Raw genomic sequence first — 16,117 nt, 5'->3', positions numbered from 1 at the left:
TAGGTCTCACTGTACAGACTTGTATCAAAGCAGGAAAGTTAAATGGAAGAAAAATGTATCAAAATATTACATGACTCCTACCTGGGATGAGGAAAAAAAGTCCTCTTTTTTATTATAAATGAAAAGAAGAAAATTCTGTGTTACATTTGGAAATCAAAGTCCGTAGAGTCCGGATAAATAATCTGGGGGAACAGAAGCCTAGTAACTCTAAATCCAATGTGAAGATCAGTGAATAGAGGAACATGCCATCTCCTGGTGTTGGTCCACTCTCTCAGTATGATCATGGCAATCAGTGTCCTTGGGTAGTTAGCAAACTACCATGACCCATGATGCAAATATGCGGGCGGAAGAAACTGAGACAGTCAGCTGGCAAGCAGGCCAATAACTCTGCAACAACTCTTTTTTTTAAGTCTAATTAAAACTTTAAAAATATATATCTAATTTTGTGAAAATCTGTATTTGGTGTTTTCATTAGATGGAAGGCATCATCACAACTAATGCATTTAAATCAGGAATGTCCAAACATTTTGCCACAGGGGCCAAAATTATGTTGTCAAAAGCATTCGAGGGCCAAAAAATTTAATTACGAACCCTTGGAATATTAACATTAGACAAACTAGTCTGCTTTTCTTTAGGAAAGGGATGTGTAAATCATTGTAGAGAAAAACTTAAAATGGTTTGGCAAAGCTGCCTTATTAAAATATGGCCATCCAATTTACAAATTCTTTTGTGTTTGATTGAAAGAAATAGGCAATAATTTCGTCTTTTCTCAGCAATAAAACAGAGGTTGAGTCAATCTGTCTTTGAAAACACCTGCTGTAAGTTAGGTAATTTTAATAAATTAATTAAAAACAGATTTGGGTGCAGCAAAGTCTGCATTTGGGTAAAATCCATTGGATATATGTGGTCTTCTTTACTATGAATTAAAGAGAATGTAAAAAGCAAGGTAATTAAAAGATAATTACTTTGTGTTGTACCATTCTACATTGTAAGATTTTAACGTGTCTGTAATAAATTTGCTCTAATTAAAGCTAAAAAAAGCAACCATCTGCATCAACCATCTTGAATTGCCATTGGGGGCAAATCAGTCCAGGGAACACAAATGGCCCCCGCACCACACTTTGGACACCAAATGAGTTTTACATTTTGATATGTTTAGTGAAATAAGTTTTCTTGATATTGTAGTTTATTGTAAAAAAAACAAAAACAAAAAAACCCTGTATAACCTATGTATTAAAAAAAAATAAAAAAAATGCGTATCAGAACAGATAATCCTGATTTACTTAAGAGATTTAGCTTTATTCTCGTCATAAAAATGTGGTGTCTCTGAGGGCATGTAAGCACATAAAATATAAAGAAATCAGGCATTGAGGAGGAGAACCTACTGCAACATCAATGAGTTAAAAAAGTTCAGAGCTGTGATAAAAACTGAGATACAATGAGAAGGATGACATGCATTGTGCAAATTATTTCAAACAAATCCTACAGCAAGAACTCTGGTACCTTAAAATATTCTGAAAAAAATACAGCAGATATTTTCTGAGCTAAACATCCATTTTGACGACAAAGCTACATACCTATGAATGTTAATTGGGGGGAGTTATTTGATGGCATTGAAGGAAAACATTGAAAGTGAGGCATTTAGTTCATAATAAAGGTTGCAAACAAAAGTACATCTTTAAAAAAAAAAATAATCATGCTTCAAGTCTCTATAACCTCAGAATGTTATTTTTCATCACAGAATAAACATTTTTTATGAATAAATAATGACATGAAACAAAATAAGACAGAGTGCAGCTGGTATCAGCTGTTCTCCGTTCAGCCAACGTAAAATAGTGAATTTCCAGAAACTGAGTAAAGAAATATCACTATGAGACTTCAGTGCTTTACTGGCTTGTCTTCAATATACAGGTAAAAAAAGGGAGGTCAGACAGTAAAGTTGACATTCAAAAACGGTTTCATCCATTGATGGCGATATCTGTCCCCTTCATAGTTTAAGTCACATCGTAAATGGCTGAAAAACCAAAAAATAAAATAAAAAAACAAACAAAGAAAAAAACGGAACAACTTCTGCGTAGTCTACTCAGACGCCTGTGGGGGCGAGGCGGCTGACGAAGGCGATGCTGCTGAGGCACATCCTCCTCAAAAAAGCAGGGCACGAAGGCTTCATGATGAAGTGCTCCAGGAGAATTCGCAGCTCCGTGAACAAAGTGCTGGAGAGGGAAGATGTGTAGAAATACGAAATCTCAAATTTGACACTTCAGAAAAGCAAATGACTAAATGTTCCTGTATTGCACTTCTTTACATAGCAGCTCAAACCCCATTTAACTGTTGTACATTCCAATAAACACTAATATAGACAGCAAAGTAACTTTTACTTGACAGAAGGCCAACAATGATCATTTGTTTTGCACTTTTTAACTTGCACTACTGTATTCCTACATCTGAAAATAAACAAAGTGCTGCAGCTGTACAATCAGAGCGTTGGGAGAAGTTTCCACGACTGTTAATGCATTTGTTGTGAAGAACAAAGTACACCATTTGAAAAAGTTATTTACCAAGGTGTTGGGATAACACAGTTAAAGCTGAACCTTCAACCTGATGCTGTGGTTGGGATCTTAAGAGAGTTGTGCTCACAAAAAAACAAAACTAAATAATCTGAAGCAAAGTTGTATAAAGTAGGAGTCACAATGATGTGACAAACTTAAAAATTCAAAAAATAAAAATATAATACTTCTCAATTTTTTTGGGATGCAACTGCAGGAAAGTCCTCATATTCTGAAATAAACCCATCTTACATTTTTATTTTGTTACGGTAATATCATATTTAACATCTTACCGGCAGTACGGGTTTCTTCTGGATGTGTAACGCAGCGTGAGGAATCGGTAGTAGATAAACGGCAGCAACAAGCTTCCCTGACCACTGTTAAAGAGACAAAGGACATACCAGACATATTTTAACTCCATTTTAGGCAAGGGAATTTATTCTTTCACTTATGATAAGAATTTCGACTTATCGTGACAATAATTATTCCAATTAATGATGCTTGAACCTCCCAATACCAACAAACAGTTGTGAAAATTTTTTTTCAGAACTGTTTGTTCCTAAAGAGTTTCAATAAATATAAAAACATGATTAAAGTAGTTGCTGCGTTCAGCTTGGTGATAAAAATCATGCTTCTTTATGTAAAGGATGTCCTGAAGAACCCTGTTTCAACATGGATATGAGACAACAACAAAGATGGAAAACTTTATTGTCACCTGTGTCTTGGCAGGTAACTGGCCAGTTAAAATAAATAGATCTCTTTCTGATCAGTAAAGTAAACGCTACCGTGGCAGGGTAAAGATATTACTCTTTGGAGTGGACACTGTTACGAAGAGAAGAAACTTGCTACGCTGTGTCACTAAGGAGTTTAAAAATAAAGTCGGTATTTTCTGCAGAGGCCCGTCAGCTGTTCATTTGGGCTCCTACAGCAGAGTTAGGTATTCGGCGGATTCTGGTCATTTTCTGGTGGTTTCAAGCTAAATTTTTTGGGGGTAGCTTAAAAAAGTCCTTCCATGGCTCCCTGGATCTCAGAGAATAGACTTTAAAATACTTCTTTTAGTCTATAAATCCCTGAATGGCTTAGCACCTAAATACATCGCAGACTTGTTATCAGTGCATCAACCCTCCAGACCACTCAGGTCTTCTGGCTCCAGCCTGCTCTGCAGAACCAGAACCAGAACCAGACATGAAGAAGCAGCATTTTGTTCCTATGCTCCACTTATCTGGAACAAACTTCCAGAAAACTGTAAAAGTGCTGAAAGCCTGAGTTCCTTTAAATCAAGATTAAAAACACATTTGTTTAGGATCGCCTTTGACTGTCCTAGTTAAATTGTTTTATTGATGCGTCATTAGTTCAAGTTTATAGTCCAACTGTTTTGAAAATCATTAATATTTGCTTTTAGTTTCCATTCTCTCGTGTTTTACTTTTAAAATTTTCTACATTTCATTCCAACTTTTCTTTTTTTTACTTGCTTTTATTCTGTTTTTATTCTCCAATGTTTTAATCATGTAAAGCACTTTGTGTTGTCTCTGTACTGAAATGTGCTATACAGACACATTTGCCTTGCCACATGGTACAGAACATTCATCCGTAGCTGCTTTGGGGAGGTTTTGTCAAATTGATGAATGAGTGAAATGAACCTCAGCTTCAAATAGTTTTGTCTTCATTATAAACTAGTAAAACTAATTTTTAAAAGATCTTCTCTCTCGGACAAACATTGATGTCAGCCTGGTTCACAACCCTCATAAACGTTCACAGCACAAAAGCTAGAAAGATATTTGAACACTAATTAAAACAGGTCTTAAGCAGAAACCCAAAGTGGCTAAAGTGTGTATTGGTTCATAAATAGACAATAAATATCTGACTGGTGCAACTTTTACCTAAACAGTAATAAAAAGCTTTACAAAAAGGGTTACATGGAATAAATGTACAAATGGCTACATTCAGGCTCTGCAATGTCTCGTAGCATCAGAAACCCAAGACTTTTGTTGTAAATGTACCTGAAGAGCATGAAAACAGTAGCTGGCATTAAGAAGATCTCATTACAAGCGATAAACTTCAGGATGTTCTGCTGATTGGCCGTCAGTCGGTCGAGGAGGTTTCTGATGAACATCAGGCTGCCTGGACCCATGGACTGCAGTTGGGGGGAAAAAAAGTCAATCACTGATGAAAAAGCTGTGTTACAAATAGCCTTTAGTGGGGCACAGAGTTTGCCTTAAAATAAATACAAAAGCAATGACATTTGTATTTAGTACTTTTCATTAAACAGTTGGTAAAATGTGTGTATCCAGGCTACAGCTGCTTAATTAGACAGAAATAACTAACTTTTGGAAGGGTGTGCTGGTTTGGTAACCTCAGCATGACAAATAAAAAGGAGGTTATTAGGCATAGTTAAGATCTGTACTAAAATTGTTAGAGCTGATTTGAGACTTTAATCTGGTCTTCAGAACAAGCAACATCAATCCTTAATAATCCTCGGCATCTTTTCTAAAACATCTTTCAGCTCCTGCCATCAAGAAGGAGCTTTACTAATGGCCATAAGGCAAGATCTAACCGATACCTGAGGTATTTCATTCCCTTATCTGTTGGGTTTTTAAATCATTGCTGTTAAAATTGTGCTGCCTGGAGTTCTGCTATTATCCCATAAATTTTGTTTTAATGTTTAAAGTCTTGATTTTTTTTGGCCGAGTGCTCATTAATTTGAAGTGTATTCATTTTGCAAATGAATTGCCTCTTGGGGACAAAAACTTTTTCAATCGACTTCATAATGAGAACCCTGTTTCCAGGCATACATCAGGTGCAGTGAAAGGCACAGCAGTCGATTAACGACTTATACTCACATCAAGAACTTTCTTTGTGTAGGTGGTTGCATGAAGTAACGAAAACAGGAAAACTGGGAAGATGCTCACTGAACACAAACGTTAAGGACCAAGCAAAGCTCTTAGGAATGTTATGTAGCAAACAATTAGTCAAAGAAAACACATTTTAAATCTAAACCATGTGATCAGAGCCTGAAATTCAGTTTTCAAAAAAGGAGGGAATTCCCTCCTTACAAGCTTCGCAGAGGGGGATTTCTACACGTTTATTGGGGGGTGGGGGGGGGTTGTAATATCTGTGAGCCTGGAAAGAGGTCTTACACCGTCCTACTTGTACCTTAGAATAATACGCAGCTTTAGTTTCTTGTCACTTTCTCCCTTCCTAGTTGTCATCTTAGGTTGCTCTCTCTCCTCTGTGCCCTGTTTATTCTCCTCCTTCATTTCTTTCCCTTAATAACAAAATTTTTAGAAGCTCCTTCATTTCCTCTTCACACTGCCACTGTGCATTTTCCATAGCTGTAGCCATCACATTTTTGCTGAATCTGCCTCTTCTTTTCTTTTCACTGCTGCTGTATGAGAAACACCGTCTGAGTGGCGGCGCAAAGTGGACATTACAAAACATGGGCTGGTAAAAGGCAAAACACCGTAGGTTTTACAAAGAGAGCAGTTCATTTCACCATTATTGTTAATAAAGCGGTTAATAGTTCTGAATCCTTGAAGGTTGGCTAGCAAAAGAGATAATTGGACAGCAGAGAGCGCACTCGTATTGCTAGAGAGAGAAGTAGAACAGAAGTGCTCCTCTTCGTTTTAGTTTTTGACTGTGATCCAAATAGTCACGTTCTGTATCGCTGTTAGTCAAAACTATCAAATAATTCAAAACCACTACTGGAAACCTAACCTTTGAAGTGAAAACCATTTAAAGCGAAGGATACTTGTGATGGGGTAGGAGTTGACCAGGATGAGGGAGTACAGCAGGTAATGACAGCTGTCCTCTTGCAGAGCTTGGGCCAAAAACGCTCGGCTCAGCTGAAAGCGTGGGAGTCTCTGGTGTAGGCGAAGTGCGCTGGTGAGGGCGTTGGCTAGCAGGGCTCGCTGATAGAAGTTTGCTGCAGCATGAGGTCTGAAATCACAAAAGGTGACGTTAAGCAGATGGTTTATTAATGCTGGTGTGTGAAAATCTCTGAGCTGAGGTATACAGTGACGATGGGAACTCACCCCAGAATTGGGAGAATAAACATTACAGAGCAGTAGACCGTGAAGAGACGGGATAGCCACATCGCAGTTTCCAGCTTGTTGCTCATTAGAAATTGCTGGTGGGAATAAATATAAGAATGACTTTACAACAAACGTATATTCACACTTACCATTGTGTCTGTACTGTTATTTCTAAAATTTTAGAACCCCTTTGTCACTGTGAACATCTGAAAGTACGATTAATAACTCATAAAGCCATAATTCAAGACGTAAAAGACCTTTAACTGTTTCTTTCACATGCACACCTTTATAGGTTTCCAAATCTTGATCAGTTTCTATTATTAGCAGCTTCGGCTGTTTGTATTGTCATCATTTTATTGTCAGATGGGAAACTCGGTTTTGAAAAAAAAAAGGATCCGTCCAGGAGAAGCAGTGCAAAAATAAAAGACAAAAAAACTGCACAGGGAACAAAGGAATTATTGAATAAGTTTAGGGATGCCTCTTCTAGCTTCTCATTAGCTAACACTGGTTAAAGTTTGAAGCACGATAGCAAAGTTAACACAAACTTCAATTAATCAAAAATCTCTTCCAGTTCTCAACACAGCAGGGCTGTAAGTGTAATAGCCTGTTAGTTCAGGTACCTATATGCCATAAAGCAACCGATTTGATACATGAACAGCTTTCCAACCCAAGAAAAAAACTTAATAAACACCAAAAAGAGTTAAAAGCAGTAGTGTGGGGTTGCACGCTTTTGACCCCTCCAAAAACACACCTTTCTGATGCTTAGGACAACTGTTAGGGTAATTTATCAGAGGAGTTAGATGGTTATTTTCTTTATTTCACAATTTAACTATATGGTTTGAAAAGGATTTGGCAATTCGGTGCTTTTTGTTTCATGCCTCAATGTTTAATAGTGACCATTTTGTAACCCATAGGACTGTGAGAAGTTAATGAAGTGATATAAATTTACTGAAAGCTTTATGTCAACGTCTGAAACACACGGTGAATTGTTTTTACCTATTAATGTTTGGCAGTGAACGTTCTGTCTTAGCTACAACCTTGCACATTTTAATGTACGCCGAGACATAGATTTCCCCAGAACCTGAGATTCTAAAATGCTGTTACTTAACTTTTACCCAGCATACATGATCTTGGCATCATTTGAAAGCATGCATGTTTGCCGGAGTGTACTCCGTCCCACTGATTGGTAGTTTATGCTACACGGTGCCACATTTCCCAGGAGGTTTAGAGAATCTCCACAGAAACATGAAGTAAAAACCCCAGAATCTAATTCCTTATCTATTTCTGTTACATTAACAGCTGTAACAGATGTGACATATGAATTCATTTTAGCAACAAAGCCTGGGTTTATTCAAGTCCAACAAAACGGTGGTAGATTTACCTGCAGATGAGCACAATTTAATTTTTTAGTCGACCAAATAATCTGTGCCCATCCATAAAAACTGTGGATTTGATCTGGTCGCATACAAAGATTTAATGAAAGATTACGTCCTGCTGGCGCATTAGTTGTTATTTTGGTGTTTTTGCTGAACTTGTAAATAAAGCCATTTGTGTGTATTTACAATTTAAGTATGTACTGCGCAAATATATGATTTCCAGAGCGAAAAGACTGGAATATCGCTAGGAATACAGTCTGAACGTTGGTGTTCACTGAAGCGGACGCTAAACCTGCCGAGGCTCAGATGTGACCAGAGTTGACTGACGTGAGTAAATGTTCTGATATGAGGCTTTTAGAGTTGCCGTAGGTTGGTTTATTTAATTAATAACATTGGTCTTTGATCACTCCGAGCTGCTGCTTTACTCCGAGGCGTTGCAAAGGGTCAGGCTCTGTCTGGCTTTATTTACAATTGATTTATTAATTAAGCAAACTGGCATTATAATAGTTCTGCGATACTGTCACTCAATGTCGCCACGTCTGTTTATATCTGGTCACGGCGTCCGAGAGGGGATTATTTTTCGGCTCAAAAAGGACTGTCAAAACACTATCAAGATGGAGGCTTGGCGTATATAACCCTATTTTATCATGATCAAACGGTTTTTGGTCTTTTTTAATAAGCATATTACATGGCTATATACATTTAAGTAATAATTAAAACTACATTTAGTGCACTTTCAGGTTCATTTTGCCATTACAATCTATCTTTGGAAAGTCTTTTTAAAGCTTTTAAAGTGCCGGATGTTCACCATGTGAAGGAGGCACGCTTGTTAACGTAAACGTAGTTGATTTTCCAGTTCCACATCAGGGAGCAAGACAGGACATGAACGTGCTGCTGAAACAGAGAGGACTGAATCACCCGGTAGTAATATGCATACGTTTGTATAGGGATCAGAGTACGGCGTGCACATTAGGACATCAGACACAAGCTTTGAGTCATCTACACAGACGAAAGGATTTGGTTCTTCATACACACTAACAGCTTGTGATTTTACAAACATACCTACCCCTACCTGCCCACGTGGATCTGAAAGATTCAAAACTGAGATTAGATCCAGCCTACTTACCACAGGCCCCAGCTGGGGAGGAGGGGTTCCTTGGTTATTGTCAGCCATCTCTCAGTATAAAGTTGCTCTGTTGATAAGAAAAAAACAAAAATCCCTTGGGATCAGTGACACTGGTTCAGCACAGTAACAAAGCGTCACATAAATGACAAATCTTTTCTGAAGTTCATATTTTTGAAAAGGATCACACACGCTGCTTTCGTATTTCTAAAATTATCCATCAATGTACATTACAACTGGTCGTTTCTCTTGCAAACTGTGCTGGGAAGTACAATTATATAAAAAAGCAACCCAAATGTAACACTGAACGCACACATAACTGGGAGGCACTGAAAGCTAAAGCTATTCTTGGCACCCACCAGGACAAACACGGGAACTAATCATTGATAATTACATTTAATATGCCCCGTGGACGAGCTAATACGCAGCTGTCCAGCTAGCCAGCGGACCTAGCCTTGAACAGTTTGATTACAACGGAAAAACTAAAAACCCACAGAAACACACCCTAGATGATTTCTAATGGTGAAATCTACCGACTGTAAGACCAATGTCATCACCAGTTGCTAATGTTAGCCGACGATGGTCTAGAATATTCTGCTGCCATCGTTACGAGATTGCAGCTAACGTTAGCCTCCTAGCCGGTCCTCACCGCCTGCAGTCACGTTACCCTGACAGCGCTGCACGTTTTAACTGCTGCCCAAACATGGCCGGTTAGGGCCTAAAAACATCTCCTTCATCTTACATGTGGTTATAATAAAGCGCTTCACAGGGTCGAATAATCCCGTGTCATGCAGCTAGCTGCCCGGTCACTACTGTATGTAGTAAATGATCAGCTGACCTTCTCAAACGATGATGCAGCGCGACTTCTCGCGATATTTCACGGATAGTTCCGTGACCAGGCAGAAAACATTTCCCTCTGGTGGTGGACGTTATTAAAGGTTTATGTGTGATCAGAAAGAGATTACAGCGGAAACAAACCAGTGTATTTATCATGCAAATTAGAATATTATACTTAAGCAATAAAAAAACTATATTTTATTACAGATATCTTGGTCCACTAGAAAGTAAGTCCAATAATTGTACAGCAGTTATATTTGATTTGAATATCATTAAAACATTTTCATTTATTTCACTGACTCTATTCTCAAAATGACACGCATTACGGGGCTGGACGAGATAGAAAAAACATATCAATAAAATAGAAATCATATTAATCAATATCGATAATTGTCAACAAATTCAAAACATATATTTTAAGTGCAGCCCTGATAATTTTATGTTGTTGCTAAGCGACCTATTTTTAGATACAGAACAAATAAACACTGAATTAAAACTCAACCCTTTATTCAACCAACTTTCACCAAAACTGCAATTAAAAAAAAAAAAAGGAAAAAAAAACGCGTGCTCGCTGAACTCTTTGAAGGGGGCGGGGCTTGCTGACGGAGCGTTCCTGGGTCTGCGTTGTGATTGGTGGAGAATGCAAAAGGAAGAAAAACTGTTATTCGATTGAACTTTTTATTCACCTTTTTTCTATCATGGATATACGTCTAACAATCAATATATATTGTTATTGAATTATCCCCAAGCCTTAACAAATTATTAATTGCACACAGACTGATGTTTGCAAGCCTTTATTTATGTTAATAATGGTGATGTTCCCTTTAGATCTAATGAAAACAACTAGCAACCTGTAAGTGTGCCAGTTCCGTTGACGGAGATGGGCACCCTACGACTCTGCATTGATAAGCAGGTATGGATGGATGGAACTAATGAAAACATGACATTTAGGATTACAATAATACGTTTGAAATACAGCAATGTGGATAAAAAACATGTTTTTGTTTAAATTTCCTGCTTAAGGGTTGATATCTTAAAAGATACCCTTAATCAGACAAACGAGCCTCATTGGAAACATATTATTTTTTATTTAATATATGATTGTATGCACACTTTACTTGGTCAGGACTCCTTCTGCTTGCATTACTGCATAGATCCGGCATGGCTCGGAGGAGATTCTGCACTGATCAGGAGTCAAGGAAGTTCCGGTTGCTTATAGCAGTCTACAGCTTGTCCACGTTGTTGAGTCTGGTCTCTTTTTTTTCTCTTGTCATTCTCAGCAGAATATTTACAGAGTATAGGTCTGCCGAGTTTGATGACACAGCAATACTATGGTCAGTATGTGTTTTGGAGCTTTGGTAATGTGAGTAGTTGCCAAAACATATTTGAAATATAAATGAGGAGAGGGAAGCATGAAGTTCTCTAAAGCTTTCAGGTAGATGCCTGTGCTCATGAATGGTTGTGCCTAAGTAAATATAAAAATAAAACACGTTTATTAAAATAATGTTTTATTTAGTACTTAACATTTTCCATATAAGAAGATAGACATTTTTCATTAAAAACCTCAGTTTTTAAATGCTACAAAAAGTGTCCATCTACTTTTTCTTACCATTCTTGAACTGCGGTCTGGGGCCACACTAAATAATTCCAAGGGCCATAAATGCACTTTGACCTTCCTGTGCTAAAGACTAGTACATTTGTATAACTTGCAAAAGGAACAATATCTGAATATTATTTAATCTTTTTTCAACCTTGAATATTGAACCTCTGTGTATTAAAGAACATTTGCGTAAAATCTCAAACTTGCTAATATAATTCTTGATTTTAAAATTCAATGAAGTTGTCGTTATTATTCCACCCCTAAAAATAAAATAAAAATTAAGCTGCAGCTTTAAAAGCTCGAAATTGATTTAACATTCAAAATAGGCCACTGGAAATTTCTCAATGGAAAAATATCACGATTTTAAGGGCAATGATTTTTGCACTGTGTCCTAAAGAAAGCAAGAGAGAGAATGACGTTTACCGAACTCTCAACACTGCGCCTGCGCCACTTTTATTTTCGCTTCTCCAAAACTGTTTTCCATAGATAAAGAATTGCCTCCTCTTTTGTCCACTATTCTCATCGGACGACACTATAACCTATTTGCTAACGCTGTAGCAGACATGTGCACACGCCATTTGTATTCAAACCTTCTCCAGTACTTGTCAGTACACATTTCATACCACCAGGGGGCGCAGTCGGCCAGACTTTGATCCGGCACCAGCTCGGCCTGCAGCCGTTCAGGAAAATTATTTTAGCTTTAAGTGCACTTATTTGGTCGAAACATGTTTAAAATCTTACATCTGACCGATTCTGAGGGGCATACATCCGAAGATTATTGGCAGCGGTGTCGCGGGGTGATGTGTTTGCTGCAGATGCCATTTGAAAATATAGGCAGTGTAAGCACTGTAGAATCTAATTATTTCTTTGCAAAACCTAATTAGGCATTAAAAAAGGTTAACGCCAGCGCCTGAAACGTTTTTGTTTAATAATCCCATTACTGCCGGCTCATCATGTATAAAATGGTGCAGGAGGACACAAAGTTTCCACTTGTTAAAGGGAATCTCTGAGAAATAGTCGCAGGTTTTTGACACTATCTCCGAATGGGGAAATTAGGGGTCGTAATTAAACAGCGGAGACTCAGCTCAGCAACAGCGCACAGAGTAAGTAAAGCTGCGGCGCCCGGCCTGCTTTGCATGCATTTTCCATCTTTAACTGGTGCTTCTGTTTGCCTGCTGCGAAACGGGGTTCTCTTAAAAATTTCGTCCAAAAAAAGGGAGGCTGTAGCACTAGAGCTCGGAACATCATTACACGGGCTGTTTCATTTCGAAAGCGTCAGCTCCTTTCGGACTGCTAACAGCCACCAGAGAGCTCAAGGTGAGAATTTAAATGAGACATTTTCTGACCGAGTTTTAATTTGGCGCAGCTCCGTGGGGAAAACCGAGACAGAAGTTTGCTGCAAACCGATCAACCGTGCCGGTGTTTTACGACGTTAAAAGAAATATTAATAATAAAATATATATATATATATATATATATATATATATATATATATATATATATATATATATATATATATATATATATATATATATATATATATATATACATATATAAATACCCCAGTAGTCTGGTATATTTAAAAAAAAGTCCCACATCTTAGAGGTGACACAGAGCCCGATTGCTTTTAATAATCAGCATTTGTAAATGTGTATTATTTTCTAATAAATGGAGTTAAAATGTTATATATTCACGATGACTGACTAATTTCAATCACAGGATTTCAAAAATCCAAATCAAACCTCAATTATTTGTCTAATTGTTTTGAAATCCTATTTTTAGGCTTTCGTTTAATAAATACAGAATAATTAAAATGCAGTAGGCCTATATTATAACCCACCTAATGGAAGGGTGGTTATTTTTATTTTTATTTTTTGTGTGAAATTGAGACAAAAAAGCTCTTAAAGCGATATTATCCTGTGTGCCATTTTATGATTCCACACATTGTTGTGGCTCAATAATATAAAGACACAATTTAATGGAATGCACTTAAGAGAAAAAGCGTGATATAATAAAGGATATAAAACAGGCGATATACAATCATAACGCAATTTTCCGTTTTTTTTATTTAGATTTCAAATAAGTATTAAAACTATGAATCAGTGTTTTTAAAGTCCGTATTTACTGGAGCTTTTTTTCTGAATTCCTTCACCAACAACTCGACTAAAAATCCTCAGCTTTCTGTCTTTGAACCTTTCCCGATCAAAGCGTCTTCAGTCGTTTTCAAGATAAGCAGAGATTTAGGAGGACTGAGAGCGCTACGCTGAAGGAAAAGAGCTGAGAAACAAATAAACCATCTCCGTCTCAGTCTGTGGATGAATTCCGTCCAAAGCAAACAGGGCGTGGAAGGAGGTGAGAATGAACAAGCGAGCGTGTTTGATAGGAATGAGAAGGACACGGTGAATTTTCTCCGAAGAAACGATAAAACCCATTGTCCTGCTCCTTTTATCCTCCGCCGCACCGTCAAAGACGCGTTTCTGTGCGCAAAAAGGATAAAGGCGCGCCTTGATTTACAAGAATTAGTTTATCTCGGACTTTGAATGTTGGAGTTTAAGATTTGACATAGAACGCATAATTTAAAACAATAAATCGTTTATTTTCTTTAATGCCCTAATTTCATTAATCGCCTACATTAATTTTCTGTTTTCCAACATTTTGAACGATTCTACATTTCGTTGCATAAATGTGCAAAAATCCATCATTAAAAAAATTAATTTAAAAAGTGATTACATGTATTCATTTTCCTATTGAGTGTTTTCCCCTCCATTATAAGGGGAAATATTTGATATTTGTGGTTGGTTTGTAACAGAATTGATCCTGCCGATGTTAAAAATGAAAACGTAGCTTTTAACTTTAAAACTGGATAAATAAACATAATACATTTTAAAGGTTGTCCAATATATATATATAAAAGGTATGGAAAGGATCCACACGACATAGGCTACTGAATGCATCAGCACTGAACGTCTTACCTCTGCGCACTTTGTCATCTCATAAAAAAACCTGCAGGAATTTTCTTGCCACTAAGAACATTTTTATGTTCCCTTTATTTTTAAATTGATTGTTTTTTTTCTCATGAGATCTGTTTTATTCTTCTTATTCTTATTCTTATTCTCTGGTTGGTTTGTTTAACTCGTCAAGCAGCGATGCCTCACGTATATACGTCAAAATCTCACAACGGAATGAAAGTCTTGCATCTTTATTTTCTTTGCATATAAAATATCATGAGGCAACAATGAAAAAAACAAACAAACATTAAAACTTAAAAAAAAAAATCAGAAATAGGTGCGTTTTAAAATGTTAAATCATATTGTTGGGATTAAACAGACGGTATGTGTCCGCTGATGTTGGTTTTCTTTTGATAACAACTCATTGTTTCGTAATTAATCAGATGATATCTGATGGCCTCCCCGAACCTCTGAGCCGACTGACACACACAGAAAGGGGGCTCCGCCTAAAAGCACTGTTTTCTCCCCTTTCGCACACTAAAGCTATGTTTGTTTGTGACTTGAATGGGGGCCCATAATGGAACTGATGGCATCAGGATTGTCACCACAAATGGTCTGGGCGTTTTGCGGGGCTGTTTGACAGAGCCTATTATGTCATTGGTCACGTCCCTCCACTCGTTGCCCGCTCGGGTTTCAATGGGAGTGAATTAATCACATGGTTTGAGAGGGATCAGAAGGCTTAATGCACTTTGTGTCGAGGTCCACAGTGATCCGGGGCCCCGAATATCTTCATCCGTACCTGCAGACTGAGAACACAGTCATGGTTCTGAAGGGACAGCTCCACATCACTGTTAAAGAGCACGTCAACATTCCAGCAAACATGCATATTTAAAATAATTTTGTTTTTTTCTTTTTTTCTTTTTTGTTCTTTGGTTGGTTTCATGCCCCATGTGGTAATAAATGCAGAACTCCCTGAAAAATAGGAAATTAATAAAATTCCATTGCAGATGGACGGATTTTTCATGAAGTTCAATCAATTTAGGATACATTTTCATTTCAAACATGCAAATCTTTAAATCTTTGCACTCCTAAAAAAAAAAAAAAAAAAAAAAAAAAAAATTAAAAAACACTGCAGAGGTTCTACACTATAAAATTGAATTTTAGAAGGAGTTAAATTTAGCCATTAAAATAATGTAGGTTTAAATCTCATGGAGAGTGGTGGCCAGAGCAGTGCACTTGCATCCTGAAAAGGGTAGAGGTTCCCTGGTTTGAATCCCATAGACTGCCACTCTTAGTCCCTGAGCAAGACCCAGAATGCTCCCCAGGTGCAGCACAGCAGCATCCCTGGGGAGGGGGGCATTTTTCATTGGATTGTATGTTACACATGCAAAAAAAAAGAATATTATTTTTGATATATTAAAATGTAAAATTAGTTAAATTAAAACAACACTCACATTTTATTGTAACAAATAATCTCCTACTTAAACACTAATTAAAATGTCAGATGGGGATGTTGATGAGGTGTTAACCAAATACTAAATTGATGACACAGAAAATTCTTGCCAACTAAAGACTAATTAGCTCAGATGCTCCCCCCCCCAACATTAACAAAATAAATGACAAAGTATTCCCAAATCATTCATAAACTTTTTAAAA

The 16,117-nt window shown here is 37.2% G+C and overlaps 1 protein-coding gene across 1 annotated transcript; it reads right to left on the bottom strand.

Annotated features, from left to right (window-relative positions):
* Nucleotides 1-82: 82 nt before the first annotated feature.
* On the bottom strand, nucleotides 83-9,921 carry LOC118557422 (transmembrane protein 33-like). Its single transcript, XM_036127413.1, has 8 exons — nucleotides 9,819-9,921; nucleotides 9,080-9,146; nucleotides 6,578-6,672; nucleotides 6,295-6,482; nucleotides 5,387-5,454; nucleotides 4,547-4,680; nucleotides 2,840-2,923; nucleotides 83-2,213 (listed from the first exon to the last, which is right to left on the bottom strand). Exons 2-8 carry the CDS (start codon nucleotides 9,125-9,127, stop codon nucleotides 2,084-2,086), a joined length of 747 nt encoding a protein of 248 aa, XP_035983306.1. The 5' UTR covers nucleotides 9,128-9,146; nucleotides 9,819-9,921; the 3' UTR covers nucleotides 83-2,083.
* Between the last annotated feature and the right edge of the window lie 6,196 nt (nucleotides 9,922-16,117).

The sequence above is a fragment of the Fundulus heteroclitus genome, chromosome 23, assembly GCF_011125445.2.
Source record: "Fundulus heteroclitus isolate FHET01 chromosome 23, MU-UCD_Fhet_4.1, whole genome shotgun sequence".
In the NCBI taxonomy this organism is placed as follows: Eukaryota; Metazoa; Chordata; class Actinopteri; order Cyprinodontiformes; family Fundulidae; genus Fundulus; species Fundulus heteroclitus.
Note: the sequence above shows the minus strand (reverse complement) of the source record. Positions and strands in the feature narration are given on the sequence as shown.

Excerpts from the sequence above, each read along its gene's own strand:
- LOC118557422 (XM_036127413.1), bottom strand. The coding sequence starts at position 9,127 with ATGGCTGACAATAACCAAGGAACCCCTCCTCCCCAGCTGGGGCCTGTG. Across the intron at positions 2,924-4,546 it reads ACTGTTTTCATGCTCTTCAG|TGGTCAGGGAAGCTTGTTGC; the intron begins GTACATTTACAA and ends TCTCTTTAACAG. Across the intron at positions 2,214-2,839 it reads AGAAGAAACCCGTACTGCCG|CACTTTGTTCACGGAGCTGC; the intron begins GTAAGATGTTAA and ends TTCCCTCTCCAG.